This window comes from Ammodytes marinus, assembly GCF_949987685.1.
Source record: "Ammodytes marinus genome assembly, chromosome: 11".
Classification (NCBI taxonomy): domain Eukaryota; kingdom Metazoa; phylum Chordata; class Actinopteri; order Uranoscopiformes; family Ammodytidae; genus Ammodytes; species Ammodytes marinus.
The window spans coordinates 27,602,632-27,617,013 of NC_137215.1; the positions used below are offsets into that span (position 1 = coordinate 27,602,632).

Here is a 14,382-nt window from a genome sequence, read left to right on the forward strand (position 1 = left end):
AATGGAATTGTTTTATTTTGAAAAATTAGCACCGGACGTCACCATTGTTACACTGTTGCAGTTGACTTTACACACCCATGGCCAAGCCAGTCCTATCTCCTCCCGTCGAGTGAGTCCAGTGTGCCCACACAGCGCATCTCTCTGCCTCTTCCTCCTCGCTCCAGTTTCTCGTTACCTTGTCACCACCACCGGGGGGGTTCCACCGGACCGCTCGCGTAGAGAGGAGCGCCATGGCCCGCGTGGTGGTTGAAGGGATGCCGGAGACGATGCTGAACCGACGGAGGAGCAAAGGCAGGCGGAGAAAGCGAAAGGAGTTATTCGCCGTCCAGATGTGCTTCGCGGGGGTACTGCTGGGGCTGGTCATGGGGTTCCAGGCTTTGGCACAGAGAGCAGGTGAGGGGCACTTTACATGTCTCCGATTTCCCTTTTATTGGTCTCAGATATCACTGCAGCCTACAAGTTTTAATTGTAAAGAGGAGTTTGTGGTGAGAAGGAACAACAGGCAGTTTGTAGGCATAAAGGCGTTTAGAGCAACAACAAAAAAATGGCATGGGTTTATTAATTATTATACCTACACGTTTAATTGTTTGTTTTTTATTTGTGTTACATTTATAATGTCTTAAACAACAACACAAGCATTGGCTTTTATGCATAATTTCCTTGATAGATAACTGTGATGGATTCTGTTAAGGAAAATAATCATACAAGGTGCAATATGTTAACATACAGTAGCCTATATAAAATAGTGTAGGCAATACATTATTGCGACATATGGAATTTGAAATATAAAGGTGAGCAGCAGGTTGATAGGACGCTCACATACAATAGAATAGCGGTAAACAAATGAATGCCCATAGCCCATCCAGTGAACACAGTACAGTAGTGATTGTGACAGGCTGTCAAAGATAAGACAGTATATGATCCCCATTAGGATTAGTGCAGCTACATCACACAGAATGTGAGTGTTTGAGAGCTGCTTTGTTTCTTTTGTATCCGTTGCACACACTTACAGTCCCTGTAAAGAACAAAACAACAACATGCCTCCTCGTAGCTCCACATCTGTATTTAATAATCCCCTGGAAATGGTAGCAGGGGACTATGCTGCTCTGTGTTCCTCCTACTACTAAACAGAAATCTACTTTTTTACCCCCTACCATTTCATGTTGGCTAGAGTAAGCGGAGGAGGGCAGTGGTGACACTGATTCAATGACAGCCTTAAAGGCAGTGCTCTTTTAACTTTATCATGTCAACCAGGTTCATAGTTATCGTCCAGTGGTGATCAATGTGGTGTCAGTTATTTATAGTTGTAGGGCCTGTGTGTAGGCTACACACAGACAGGATTCCAATTTTTTTGAACAGCTTCATATCATTACAGGCTCGGAGCCCAGCCAATGTTTTGGTGTCGTTTGCCAAGTAGGTCTTGTAAACTAGTCAAGTCAGCAGCCCCAGTTAATGTGACTGAATGTTATGGACGTATGGAGCAAAAAACATCTGTTGCAGCTGTATAGAAAAACAATGGAAGTGTTTTTGAGAGCAGAGGGAAAGCACACACAGTACTGTGTTCTACATTTAGTGATAATTGTTCATGAAGTTGATTCTTTTTAGCTGAAAATATCTATTTTTAGAGAAGGCTGCAGAGAAGATGATAATGTGAATTGACTTCAGAGGCAGTGTGGGAACACCAGATGTCTCTTCATATGTAACCGATAAAGCAAGAAATTATTGCTCCAATAATGAAATGTCTGGGCACAATGTTGAGACCTTTTCATTTCCTATGTTCTCACTTATGGCTTTCAAGCTTTGCGACTGACACACAAACACTCCTTGTGATTGTTACTTCAGCTCAGCCCCCTTCCAATGTTTAATAACGTATTAAGGTGCGGCCACACTACACGTGTACAGACGCGGATAAAATCGTCAATTTTTCCATAGGGAACCATTAGTTTACGCGCATAGATGCCGCGTATAAGCCGCGTAAATACGCATACGCGCGGAGTTTAAAAAATTTAACTTTTTACGCTCCTACGCGTGACGCTTTGGCCAATCAGCGTTGGGCTTGACCCGACGTCACATACATTGGCACGGTCGGAGAGAGGGGAGTGACATGCAGAGAACGACCGCGGGCTGGAATCGAACCCGGGTCCGCTGCTGGCTGAGGCCCATGGGGGGGGACGCCCTACCAACTGAGCTAAGGGCGCCCCCTCGTAGAACCATTTTTGACACAAAATGATCAAGCAACATTTTAGCTGCGTTACGCGCGTAAATCGTGGATGCACCTTTTAGAATCAATAAAGACAACTACTATGGAATTATTTGGATTTACTAGGCGAAGAAGTACATTTTGACCACTTGAGTTAGTACTTGGCTTTCATTTATAGAAGGCTCTATAGCCCTCAAACGGAAGGTGGAGGAGCGCAAGGTCTCTAATATCCAACAACTCCGTGATGTCGTCATGAATGGGTGGAAGAGGATTCCAGTGGCAACCTGTGAAGCTCTGGTGAACTCCATACCCAAGAGGGTTAAGGCAGTGCTGGAAAATAATGGTGGCCAAAAATTGTTTTGACACTTTGGGCCCAATTTGGACATTTTCACTTGGGGGGTGGGGGGGGGGGACTCACTTTTGTTGCCAGCACTTTAGACATTAATGGCTGTGTGTGTTGAGTTATTTTGAGGAGACAGTACATGTACACTGTTATACAAGCTGTACACTGATTACTTTAATTGTATCAAAGTGTCATTCCTTCAGTGTTGTCCCATGAAAAGATATAATGAAATATTTGCAGAAATGTGAGGGGTGTACTAATTTTTGTGAGATACTGTATAACTTCTGTACTAGATAAATATTATAAAATAAAGTAGAATCTTAAACGTTAAGGCAAAATATAACTATAAAGCTGTACATGAATATGTGCATTGCACATAGCCACTTGGAGGAGCTCATTGGCTCTCTTTGTTTGTATCGATGGAAATAGAATATCTTTGGGTGTTGATGGCCATTGTTCCCTATTTATTGAACTAATCAATAATGAGAATAGAAATCAGCCAACGATTTTGGTCCTTACAACTTGATGATGAAGAGCAAGCCTGATCCTTATGTAGGCTACAGAATTATGCATTTTATTTCTCTTTCCTATTTGATAATGGTATTACAGCAACAGTCGTATTAGAAATCAGATAATTATATTTTTTGATAAATTAAAAATTATGAAGGATGGAGAAATGTTTGTTTGAATTGGGTGGTGCTGTGACAGTATTTTGACATGCGCTCCCAGTAGGGGGACCAGCACTTCTCATGTTAGTGTTAATGGTCCCTCGAGCCACACTTTGAGGCTTTCAAGATCTTGGATAAGGTTACACACGCGCACACACACACACACACACACACACACACACACACACGTCAAGATGTGTGTGTGTTCCCTCATGTCTTTGCCCCTGAGGGCCGGCATGTGGATGTGCACACAACTCTCCTCTTAACCCCCTTTTTATTTTATTTCCAACGTTATCCCTCTAAAGTCTTGTTTCGTGTGCGGTGCAGTTTGGTGCCGCTCGGCAAGCATTTACTTGAGTTTTCACTGTCAAAAGTTGGAAAGGTTACCAAAATAAGCGAACCATGCCTAGGGCCCTATGATTTCCGCGATAATGAAAGCGCGGACGGAATCACGGATTCGGGCAATAAAAACAGAATCTACTGTTAACACGGAATGTCACATAATTCTAGGGCTGGCCCGAATTATTCGAATATTCGAATACTCGTTCGGAAAATTAGTATTCGGAGCTTCATTTTTTTTTGCAAGAAGCTAGTACTGCAATATAATGTCATCAAATAATTTTATTTTTGGATATAAAAGTTAGTAATATTGTAGTAGTAGTATTGCTCATTTAGGAGGATATTACATCACTAAGTGTCATAGCGCATCCATTACTTCACCTCCGAGCGCGTAAATCTTCAACAAAATATGCAGATAGTGTCAAAATCCGTTCATGGGAGTATATAGGGATTATTAACGTTTTTTTATGTTGTTTTTGATGGTGTGTTTTTCTGGATCGAATATTCGCTCGGAGAAACCAACGAATATTCGAAGCCTGAAAAATGGCATTCGGACCAGCCCTACAGAATTCACCATTATTTTGGTGAAATTCAGTTTCCAAGGCAAACGGACACAACATGGTTGAAATTAAAGCAGAACTAGGGAGAAATTTTGGTTTGGCGACATCTAAAAACCAAAATACAGCAGTGATAAGTAGAGCCTGGCTAACACACGGCGCCAAACCCCTCTAACAAATCTCTCTATTCAATGTTTACTTACTAATTTATCTATAAACATAACTCTGGCATGTACATAACTTAATTTATTGTTAATAATATGGTCTGTTTATACATTCGGCATATGATTAAAGCATCTAAATGCACGTAATCATGTTAAACGTTTACTGTTTAGAAGTTATTAATGGCCACTCGCTCCTGCAGATACACAGCACAGGGAAGTCTTATATTCAGCCATTGCTAAAGGGAGTGTTGATGTATTATGGAACGGACGCTGCGGTACGAAATTCCTGTCTCAACAATGTTTCCTTAAAAAAAATTATAACTCTAGCGTCTACGGCCCATTGTTTTCATATAGTGTAACTTGTGTTTATGTGTTACATTATTCAGCTGTTTCCGTGATGTCGGCTAACGCTGATGCTAATGTTAACTAGCTCTCCGTCGCACAACAGACTGTAGGTTGGTGTTGCGCTGTCCCACATGTAAAAGCCATGGACCTATAAAGCCTGTCCAATATTCACTCTTCTTGAAAAGTTTATAAGGACTTTATTATTTATGCAAAAACATGATTTAATGTTTCACTTGAAGGACACAATGAATGGCTTTATTTTCTGTTATACTCAACAAATCTGTTTTTTTTTTCGTTTTACAGTCAGGTGGCCTAGTTGTTTTTATTTGAAGCACTAAAAACAGGGCAATGTTGTGATTATTTTAAATTTAGTCTTATATCTGATTAAATTGTTAGAATATTATTTGTTCGCATTAATTAGACACTTATTTGTTCGCATTAATTAGACACTCATTTTGATAATTAAATGAGTGTTAATTGTCAAAAAACGGAAGTCGTGAGATTAAAGCGGAAATAACGGAATTCGTGAAAAAAATCAAACGGAATTTGGAAAAAAATCAAACGGATTTCATAGGCCCTAAATGCCACACCTATTTAGACTTCACTTTTGGGGCCACATGCAGTCTGTTGATTGGTCGATAGAATGGCATTTCTGTGCAAAGGATACACCGCCGTGTGTAGTCACCTTGGCAAGATCGAAGAGTCTTGTGTAAAGATTAAAATGTTGGCGCGCAGCTCTATGTTTATTGTGTGCCGTTTTTCCACTTCATTGAATTAATCAGCGGCCTAGTCTGTCCACTGCTACGATGTCACCATATACTTAGCTGCAACTGCCAATGCTGTTCAAAGGCTCTGAGCCATAGTCTGTATACTCTGACCACAGCTATTGTCATCCGACATGAACCCTGCCTACCAATTAAGGGTACTGTCTGCAGTTGAAACGCAAGACGTGCCCTGCAGAACCAAACTGTGGCGAATCGAACTTTGCTGCTCAGTGGAAACGAGGCATAGGCTCCTCCATCCATCCATCCATCCATCCAACCATTCATCCATCACCTCCATCCATCACCTCCTGAAAAACACAGGGTTAAAGTCAGACCCAGGACAAAAGCACTATAGGAAGGAGGATTACTCATAGGAGCAAACACATGTTGCCGTCATCTGGAGGTTTTAAAAGCATTGAGCCCGGTGGCCCAAGCCAAAGACCCTCCCATCATTCATCTGTAACAAACCTAAAAGGCGTTTTGTACCAGGCAGAATGAAATGGTCATGCTATAGAGGAGACACTAATGGCTGCTTGCTTGGTATAGCTGGTAAACAGCATTAGTGTGTCCAGATGATCTCATTACATAACTTAAAGCTCTTTGTCGCTGGGTCCCCTTACTCTTTGCATGCTAGTAGAGGGCAGAGGGAACAGACGGAGCACTTTGAGCTGTCCAAGCCTCTGGACTCAGAGATAGAAAAAGTGGAGGGAAACAAGGAGGGGTCTGGGGGCTTGGAGGGGAAGTCAGAGCAAGCAAGGACACAGGGTACGTTCCAATACCCGTTCAACAGGCCCTCGTTCACTTGCCCTAGGCACTTGCCCTTGGGGGAATCCCCGCTGCCATCTTAAGTGTCGTTCCAATAGTCTGGAAACTGAAGTGAACTTCGTGAGATAGACCCTCGGAGGGCTGAGTGATCAAGTCAACATGGATGGTCACTCCGAGGTGGATATCACCCACAGTGCATTGCAGTTCGTCTTCTTCTTCTTCTCCTTTTATTTTCCGGTAGACTGTATGCTTTTAGGGACATCGCGGCCACCCGCAGGACAAATATATATATATATATATAAATATATTCCAAAACGCCTCAATTAGGCTATCCTATTTCCATACGAACAATCCAGTGAATGTATTGCAGTTTACACATTGCTGCTATAACACCGATGGCTGCCAATTAGAGGACTATTTAAAACAAATGTTTTTGGTTGAAAGTATAAATAAGAAAATATGTCGGAGCAAACTATTTACATGTGTAAGTAACAATATCTTGATAATCTGAGTTACCGTGTCGAAATTCAATGTTTGTTATGCTATGGAAATGGCTTTCTGCAACATAGGCTACCTTAGCAGAATGTTATAATTCTGTATTATTTGCATTCAGATTTACCTATGTAACTGACGGTCCATTGCGACTACAAGGGCAAGTGGGCAAGTGGGTTCCATTTAAATCCTCTGCTCCTCCCCCGCCCAGTCTCCCTCCGCTCTCCAAGTTCCCTCCGTGCAACGTATGCTGTTACGTCATGCCAAGGGCTGAGGGTAAATGAACAAGGGGAAGTGCAACTACTATTGGAATGCAGGGACAGAGGGAAGGTGCTGGAGAAGGAGTGGCCTGGAGCGAGGGGAGTGGAGAGGGAGACATCCAGATGATGAGGGGGAGATGGAGTCGGTGGAAAGCTGGAAACTGGGCGGCTGTGGTGAAGCGGGTAGGGCTGTCGTCCACTGGGTTGCAGGGTCGGCAGTTCAATCCCCCGTCTCCCCGCCAAGTGTCGAAATGTCCCATGGGCAAAGAGACACTGAACCCTAAATTGATCCTGATAGTTAGCTTGCAACCTGAATGGTAGCAGCTGCTGTATGAATGTGTGTGAGATTGGGTGAATGTGTACAACACCATTTGAAGCGCTTTGGGTCTGTGAAAAACCAGGGAAAAGCGCTATATAAGTGGAGTCCATTTACGAGGGGTGTGTGGGGCACATGTTGAGGTGGATGAATTGTAAGTAATGGTGAGAGAGGCCATTTCAAACACCATAGATTGAATAAAGTTGTGACAGTGCGTATGGGCGTATCTTGAGTGAGATGCAAAATGAAACTGGAAATGGAAAAAGCAAAAACCAATGCAGACTCAAACGTTTGCGCCCAATATATTGATTCTCCTCTGCTAGGCGTAGTAATGCTGTAGTAAAGAAGATAGGTTGCCTTGTGTTTGAGAGAAACTAAACCTCTTTCTTTTTCTCAACCTCCACCTTCCTGAAAACCTGTGTTCAAAAGCCAGAGTCCAATTTCGCTCCCCTTATGACATCATATGGTGAGAAGCCAAGCCCCCTCATTACCAACTCTAAGCTAGCGCTACCTCCACCTGTGATGAGCCACACCCCCAGATACCCCTGAGATGCCAATCAGAGCAGACTGGGCTTTTTGGAGGCGGGGGTTAAAGAGACAGGCTGAGTGTTTCAGACAGAGTGGACATAATAAAACCGTCACAACTATACTTATTGTTTCAACAAAGCTTCTACTTTTTTTTAGGAAACTGAAGGGAATTCTCCATTGGTACATATTTATTCCCATAGAGTAACCAACACTTTAAGAAGCAATGCAAGAGTGGCAAATGTTTTTTTTCCAGTAGATTTCACGTGTGCCTATTAAAAGTATACACCTAATCCTTATGGATTGTACAGGTATTTTTGAAGCCCAAACAGCAAATCATCGGGGATGACTTTGCTTAATGCAGTGCTGTCATGACTTACGGAAAAGATTGTCCGAACTACAGAAAATAAACTGCAGTAAAGTGGAATTATCCTTTAAGCAGCACAGAGGTCAGGGTCTGAGCTGGTTTTACCACAGCATGATGAGAGAGTATATGTAAGAGCATTTCGGAGAATTTCACAGAAATAAATTACCAGGCAGCCTTCAGATATCTAATGCAGCTTTATTATGCTGCATTAGATATTTGAATGGATAATAATTATAAGAAGTCAGGGCTTCTTATAAAAGAACACAGACAGTATTAGTTGTGTGTGCGGAGTGCTCTGAAGTGCTTCTTTACCTCTCTACTTTACTTTTTTCATCTCCACTTGTTGCCAATGGGCAGAGTCAAGCGATGCACGGATCCGCTATTTTTAGTTCCGATCTGATTCCGATATCTGGGTTTTGGATATCGGCCGATACTGTCCGATATCATAATTATTATACATTTATTGGTTGGTGGTAAGGTAATGTGTAAGGTTAGGAAGGCATTGCCTACCACACAGCTATTCTAATTTAAAAGAGCAACACATAAACACAAATGCATAGGTTTATCTTAACAGCTTTGAACGGTTTGAATGCAGAACATCAGAACTCAACTTTTGTATTGCTAATCCTAACACTAATGTGTGCTATATCACATATCAATGGTCCTAACATTTTAATTCTTTCATGGTTAGTAATAATAAACAATATATAAAATAAATGTTTTTTTGATGCCGGTGGAGCTGGGGAGGTAAACGCCAGGAATAACGTGGTATTTGGTGTCAGAGGAGTCTGCTGCTTTTAAACAGTGACGCATGTTTTCAGACTAAATTCAAGCCTTAAATAACAGTAAAAAGAATAAATGCTGTATATGAAGCATAGAATGTATGTACGATGGATACAGCAGAGGGTAGCTAGGTCCCATTGGTTTAACATTTTAGGACGCTAATAGGAAGTGATGAGTAGGTTGACACATTCTTATGCCTTTGTCCATAGTGAAATCAGCCAGTGTTGTTTTTTGTAGATTACAATTTGTGGTTGAATTAGACTGGTCATTGTTATTTGCAGTAGTTTAAGGTTGCAGTTCGCTCCTGTGAGTTGTGCTGGGAAGACACATACTGTATAAACTGCTTTCGTTGATCGGTTTAGTTTCTTAAACGCCACATCAGGGGGCTCATCGTTACAAGCATTAAATTGAATTGTTAGTGCCGCTTCTAAAAAATAATTATTTCAAATTGTGCTTCAGAACAATTTCTCTCACCTGACACCTTCAGTTTCACTTTTGTTTTCATCTCCGTCTCTGTTCGACAGCGGCAGTCAGTCTAAACACAGATAATCGCTAGGCTAGTTATGATAACAAAAAGCAAAATTATGAAATAAAGGCCTCTCTGCCTCTCTCTCTGTCTGCCGGTCTTTCTCATTGCACACTGTCACTCCAACAGCATCGGCAAAAAAAATTATTACGTCGACCCCCCCCCCCCATAATAAACGGTTAAACGTGTACACTAAAAAATTGCAGGCATGTAACCGGTAAGACATTTTTGTAACCGTTCACACCCCTACTACGGACACCTTTGGGTCATTAGCGGAAAGAATTGCAGTTCCATTGCGAGCCTTGTTAAAGTCTCTATCTGTTAATGATGCCTTGGTGCTATGTGGCACAGTTCAATTTTAGATTCCTGTTGCACTTTTTGGGCCATGACCCTCACAAACAGGGACATCTGCATGTCACTCTTCATTTTTCTCTACCTCAGGCTCTTAAGCTCTCATACCTACACTGTTACACACACACACACACACACACACACACACACACACACACACACACACACACACACACACACACACACACACATCTCAACAGTCAGGGCTGAGTGAACACAGCCAGTAACATTTCCCCCAGTCTGAGACACACTCAAATAACCTCTCTCTCTGTTTTCTATCCATCAATTTCTCCCTCCTCTGATGTACTCTCTCTCTATCATTCCCTCCATCTAGTGGTCCACAGTGCACTCATCTGCGTCTCCATTTGTGTGACTCTCAGCTATCATTTTGTTCTGTCCCCACTGTAGCTGTAATCTAGGTGTGCCCTTGGTAGCGCCCCATCCTTGCTCACTGTCCCACTGTATCATAATGCAACACACAATCATAATGCAACACACAATCTTCAAGAAAGCCTGTTTAGTTGGATGTCCTCAAGCACAGCTCATCGCTTTGTTGACTTCCTTGCTGTATGCTTCGCCACCATCCCATTGTTTCTTAGTTCAAAACGGTAACCTACTATGTTTGACCAAGCGCCCTTAATGCAGCTCAATCCATATGGAAGAAATGCCTTTTAATTTTCCGAATACCGCAATCTTGGATATGAATTTTCAATACTATTGCTGTTACCATGTGTGTTGTAGTACATGTGCTTTTTTCATTACGTTTATTTGAGCCCATTTTCATTGCAGGAACTCAACAAATGCAAAATGAGGGTCTAAACATCAACCAACCAGCAACCATCTTTGTTTTTCCAACCAGCAGTCAGGCCCGGCCCTGGGCATAGGCAGTATAGGCAAATGCTAGGGGCGCATCCATCCGCAGGGGGCGCCGCTAAAAAATAAAAAGGGCTACCAAAACTTTTTTTTTTTTTTACTAATACTGTTAATACCATCATTTCAAAATATGAGTTAACCCTTTGAGTCCGAATGTGTCTTCGGCGACACGTTTGCGCATGCTTACTTCTCATTCACGTAACTTTTAAACCGTTTCTGATATCTAGATAATTCAAAAACTATCAGAAAGCGGAGAAGTAGAGCTTTGCGACCATATACTAATCATTACGGTAGCCCACTGGACTTCCGCAGTACGACCGTCCAATCACAGACGAGATTCACCAGCACTTTCATGAGCTTGAAAGTACCGTAACTCCTGAATGTGTGGGGCAATTCAAAATATTCGACCGGTTTCTGAAAGGGAATAACGAGAGCTTTCCGATGGTATATGCTATGACACACTAGGCGTTACGGTAAAAATACTAAACGTTACGGTAAACATAGGTCGAGCCCCAGCGAGGGAAAATCGACACATTCGGACCAACAGTGTTCAGTTGAGTGAGTGAACGACATCGCGGACATCGTGTGGAGAGGTTTATTGAGTTATGGAGAGCACTTTTTGACATATTTGAGCTTCTGTCTAAGCTAAACATGCTAAGGAAGCTAGCAAGAGTGAGCAAACATCCCTGGAGTTTCATTACTGTCACACAGCAACTCCAAAGAGAGTAGCGGAGAGAGTAGAGCAGAAGAAAATATTTCTCTGGAACTAACAAAACGCCTTTGCACTCCTCTCATAAAAAATATCATATCTCTAAAACTAAAACATGTACATTGTTCAAATCACTAATGAAGTCTTCAGAAATATTTTGTACAGGTTTCTACATTCAGAAATCTTTTGTACCAATATATCTTTTTTGTTTATTTGATAAAATACGATGAAAATACATTACGCTATTTATATTTTTCTCATGTATGACACAATTTCAACATTTTCAATAATAATTCTGAATTATTGACTTAGATAACCTTTTAGCTTGGGTTATACAGATTCTGATGATATGAAAAATTTGAAGATACTCAAAGAAATGACTTCACAGTGAGCAAAAATACAAATGTATGCGCCGGCGAACGTTAGTATTACAGGACTCAAAGGGATAAGCTTAAAATATGACAACTGGGTCAATATCGCTGTAGGGTGCCTTTCCACCCTCACAATACTTGAAAATTTTAGTCCTAAATTTCCATATCCTTTATGCTTTATCATAAATAGTGGACTCTGAAGTTGTCTAAATATATATTTACGGAGCTCCCACACCTATTTTTGGTTAATTATGACCTGTTTTCAGAGGAATGAGTGTAAGATATGTCCACCCTGTCGTGGAAATGTACATTACTGCTAAATATGTTTTTTATTTGAATTTTAAGATGAAAACTACATTTTATAAAAGGTATGATGTCCCTTTCCTACACAAGGACTTTGTTTGATTTCATATTATAATTATTATTTTTTTAATGTATGTGATCCCTTCGTTTTCAAAGAAACACACACAAGTCGCACATGGATTTCTTTGATTTGGAAAGTAAATGTGATATTTTGTTAGGTTTTTTTTGTGCACATTATCCCATCCCTCACTTAGCTGTTATACACTAGATTAAATATTATTATATTTTACAGTATGACTGATTTTTAATCTAAAAATGTCAAGATGACAGGGTGGACAATCACATGACTGCGAGCAATTTGTGCAAATTGCAATAATTCAATGTGACCAAATGATAAAGGCAATGATACAGTGAGATCCAACCAGGAATAAGCAATAATATAGAATAATGACCTAGCTTGTATCTGTGTTTGTGTGCACACAATTGTCTTGCATGTATCATCATTTACAATTCCCATTTAAAATGATTGAAATGTCCACCCTGTCATGGGAATGTCCACCCTGTCGCCACTTTACCCAATGCAAGACATGACAGGGTGGACAATTGAGGATGATGACAGGGTGGACATTTTGATCTTAAATTTGCATGTAAGCTAATAACTAACTAAGATTATATAACTGGCTGGTATGGTTGTTGAAGAGAAATGTCTATAGTTAAACATACACATTTTGAAACTATTGAATTATCAACAGTTATGGAGTATTTCATGCCGACAGGGTGGACATGTTAAGCTTCGGACAAACCTGTAAGCAAACTTTTACAAAGAAAATGTGTATGTAGGAAAGTAATCTAAACACTAAACTCAGCCTTTTACATTCCCCATCAATGAAATGCATTAATCACTGGTGTTGTGGTGTTCCTGGAGTGGATGACCTTTTCTTAATTGGACGGATTCTCCAACATGACAGGGTGGACAATTGTTAAGGGACACAAACAAACATCTTCTTTTTTTTAAATAAATTAAAATGAGAAATGTGTGTTCAAATTATAAATACACCTTAGTTGAATATTATTACTATTGTATATAATTGTATGAAAAAAAAAGATAATTTGTATGATTAGACCACATTTTACTTGAATTGTAAATTAATGTTCACTGCGAGGGACAAGGGAAAATAGCACATATCCTCTTTTACAAAACTGAATAAAATCTAAAATATGTATCTGAAGAGCCAAATAATGTTTTGTCAAGGATAGAAAACCATTGTCCAGTACAACAAACCTCTTTCATATTATTTTTAAGCTAAATTAAGACAGTAATTCACAATTTTTGTGCATGCGACACCAAAAGGCACCCTACAGGGATATTGACCCAACTACTGAGGATAGACAAACTATATAAAAAAAATGAAGCGCCCCCCCCCCCCCTCCTCCGATAGACTCTTCCAGATTTCTGGCGATCAGCCAGGTATCTGAAAGGTAACTTCACCGGTCGGAACCGGGAGGAAAGAGCGCACACCATGTCAAAAAGACAAAAGCTCTCTCGTGCCAAGGGACGACTGAAAAGGAAAAGAAGAGGAGGAAAAACGTGACAAAGACAGAGGTAGGCCTACAGTGACGTTAATGTGATGAATGAATAGTGTGCTGCATTGTTTTAGCCGTGGTAGGAGCAGTGTGTTAACTTGCTAGCTTACTTTTGGAAGATGGATAACGTTACTCCCAGCTTAAATTCATCAGAGACATTTAGAAAGATTGTTCAGGTAGCCTACACGTCATAACTTGCCAAAGTTTGCACTGCTTGTAATGGTTATTAGAAAGCTATTCCTTTTCCACTATAATTAATGGTTGTCAACCTTTGGTTTGTTGTGTTAGTTTACATCAGTGTTAAAAGTGCACAGTATAATAGCTGTTAATATTGCATAGCCTACCTGAGGCAAGTCAAGTTTATTTGTGAGGCACTTTTCAACACAAGGTAAATCAAAGTGCTATACATAAAGCCATGAGATATCATCAGAAGGCTTGATTCTGATTTAATAAAAAGCAGGAGCAAACTTTTCCGTTTGATTGTACCTTACCTATAGCTTTCCATTAGTTACTGCTTCTCTTCACTCTGGTTGGATGCTAAACTGCATTTAATGTTAATTACAATAGTTTAATCTAATCTAATTTCCATTTTAAAGCTTTTCACCATGTATCAATATAAATAATGTAACAACATGTATACTTCTCTTTTCTCCTCAGGTTTTCCTTTGAAATACTTTGAGCCACCTGTCCTGCAGACATCTTCTCCACCTTAGCACAGCCCAGTGATGCAGCATGAGGAATAAAGGCTTCACCAATAGACCCAAAGGCAAGAGTAGT

General features: G+C 40.6%; 1 protein-coding gene across 1 annotated transcript in view; it reads left to right on the forward strand.

Annotated features, from left to right (window-relative positions):
- Window positions 1-230: 230 nt before the first annotated feature.
- The window catches only part of slc24a3 (solute carrier family 24 member 3), a gene marked incomplete at both ends in the record, with an annotated part of 97,951 nt that continues 83,799 nt past the window's right edge, over window positions 231-14,382 (forward strand). Inside the window, one exon of the mRNA XM_080037274.1 lies at window positions 231-393. Coding sequence (XP_079893400.1) covers window positions 231-393 — 163 coding nt within the window. The remainder of the gene's footprint in view (window positions 394-14,382) is intronic.